The following is a 1410-nucleotide window of genomic DNA, read 5'->3' as shown; positions in this document are numbered from 1 at the left end:
AGAAAGGAAGAATAAGCTTTCATTTAACTATTTATCTAACAGGTGTCAGTTCTACTGATGTTGCTAAAGGGATTCACTCTGTAATTCTAGGGCTTATTTTATTGTGTATTCGAATGCAAGCATATTGCTCAGAGATGGCATCAGCTGTAAGACCATTAATTGCCTGACCGTCTTACGTCAGTGAACCCAACGCTATTGACATGCCATATCTTTGGCACTAGACCCATCCCAAGGATATGACAGCCTGCTAGGCAGTCATGAAAGTCATTCAGTTGCTTGCCCAAACATTTTTGACTGGGGTAACTTATGAAAGGGTCACACAAGAGAAGGGAGTACTTTAAAAGGGTGAACAGGTGATTAGAAGTGGAAACCAATATACCCAGTAGCTGCCGCTTGGCCTTATTGGAGAGCTCGCTGGGGTCAAGGACGGCAATGTAGTCACTGGTGACCACATGCAGCTGGACGCCCTGAGCTAGAAGTGCTTTGCGTAGTTGCTGCACCGGTGTCGAAGTGCTCTAAGGAGACAAAGAGAAGTGGAAGATAAGGGCACAATATGAGTGAACAATGTAGGGAACGTATCTGTCACACAATTATCTAATTTTAGGAAATGGTGACTAGATAACAGAACAAATGAATGCATAAATAAAAGTTTACTGAATGCTAAGAAGACTGGTCATACCGAAACAGTGCATCGTGGATGATCACAATCGAAAAGGATAATAGACTTAAGAGCCCGTGGCGAGAAGTCGACGGCAGCAGCAGAAGCAACAGCATCAAGTGGAGAAGCCCCCGAGTCCATTACCATTTCCTCAATTCCATCCAGATCCTCAACTGGAGGGGTTCCACGCCCAATATATCGCAGCAGTATTCTTCGATTTCTGGAATGAAAAGAAACGTTAGGTCTGAGATACTATATGCATGTGCATTTGGTTTCTCTTTCTTCCTGGGTGATTCTTTGTTTATGCTTACTTCCTGGCATCCTTAAGTAGGGCTGTCACGAGGTCCTGCACATCTTCCAGGCATTCAAAGTCTGTGACGATGACGATCTCCTTCCTGAGATCCTCTGCACCATGTTCTTCCTCACCATGGAGTGTGCATGGCTCTGCAAAGAGGCCCGTGGGTAAAAAATTGATATTTAGATGATCTATTAGAACACAAAAACTTTTATGGTGAAATCTGTAACCCACTTTTTCAATGCCAAATATGATCAATTTCATTCTTGGTGTGGCAGTGTGGCATCTATATACATATCAATTTTAAAAAATACACATAGGAGATAATAAAACATCGGATGCAGCAAATTTTGAAAGGTTGGGAAATGTCGAAATTCCCAAATTGGTCTGAAATTGCAAACTAGAATATTGTGCTCAACATTAAGAAACATATTAAGCAAAAAAAAAAGGTATGTTT

General features: G+C 41.7%; 1 protein-coding gene across 1 annotated transcript in view; it reads right to left on the bottom strand.

The window, feature by feature from the left end:
- The window catches only part of LOC119585566, a gene marked incomplete at its 5' end in the record, with an annotated part of 4984 nt that extends 3882 nt beyond the window's left edge, over positions 1 to 1102 (bottom strand). Inside the window, 3 exon segments of the mRNA XM_037934234.1 lie at positions 380 to 515; positions 680 to 878; positions 970 to 1102. Of these exon segments, the coding sequence (XP_037790162.1) occupies positions 380 to 515; positions 680 to 878; positions 970 to 1102 (468 nt within the window).
- Positions 1103 to 1410: the final 308 nt, after the last annotated feature.

The sequence above is a fragment of the Penaeus monodon genome, chromosome 20 (genome assembly GCF_015228065.2).
Source record: "Penaeus monodon isolate SGIC_2016 chromosome 20, NSTDA_Pmon_1, whole genome shotgun sequence".
NCBI classification, from domain to species: Eukaryota; Metazoa; Arthropoda; class Malacostraca; order Decapoda; family Penaeidae; genus Penaeus; species Penaeus monodon.
This window is presented reverse-complemented; position numbering and strand designations above follow the sequence as displayed.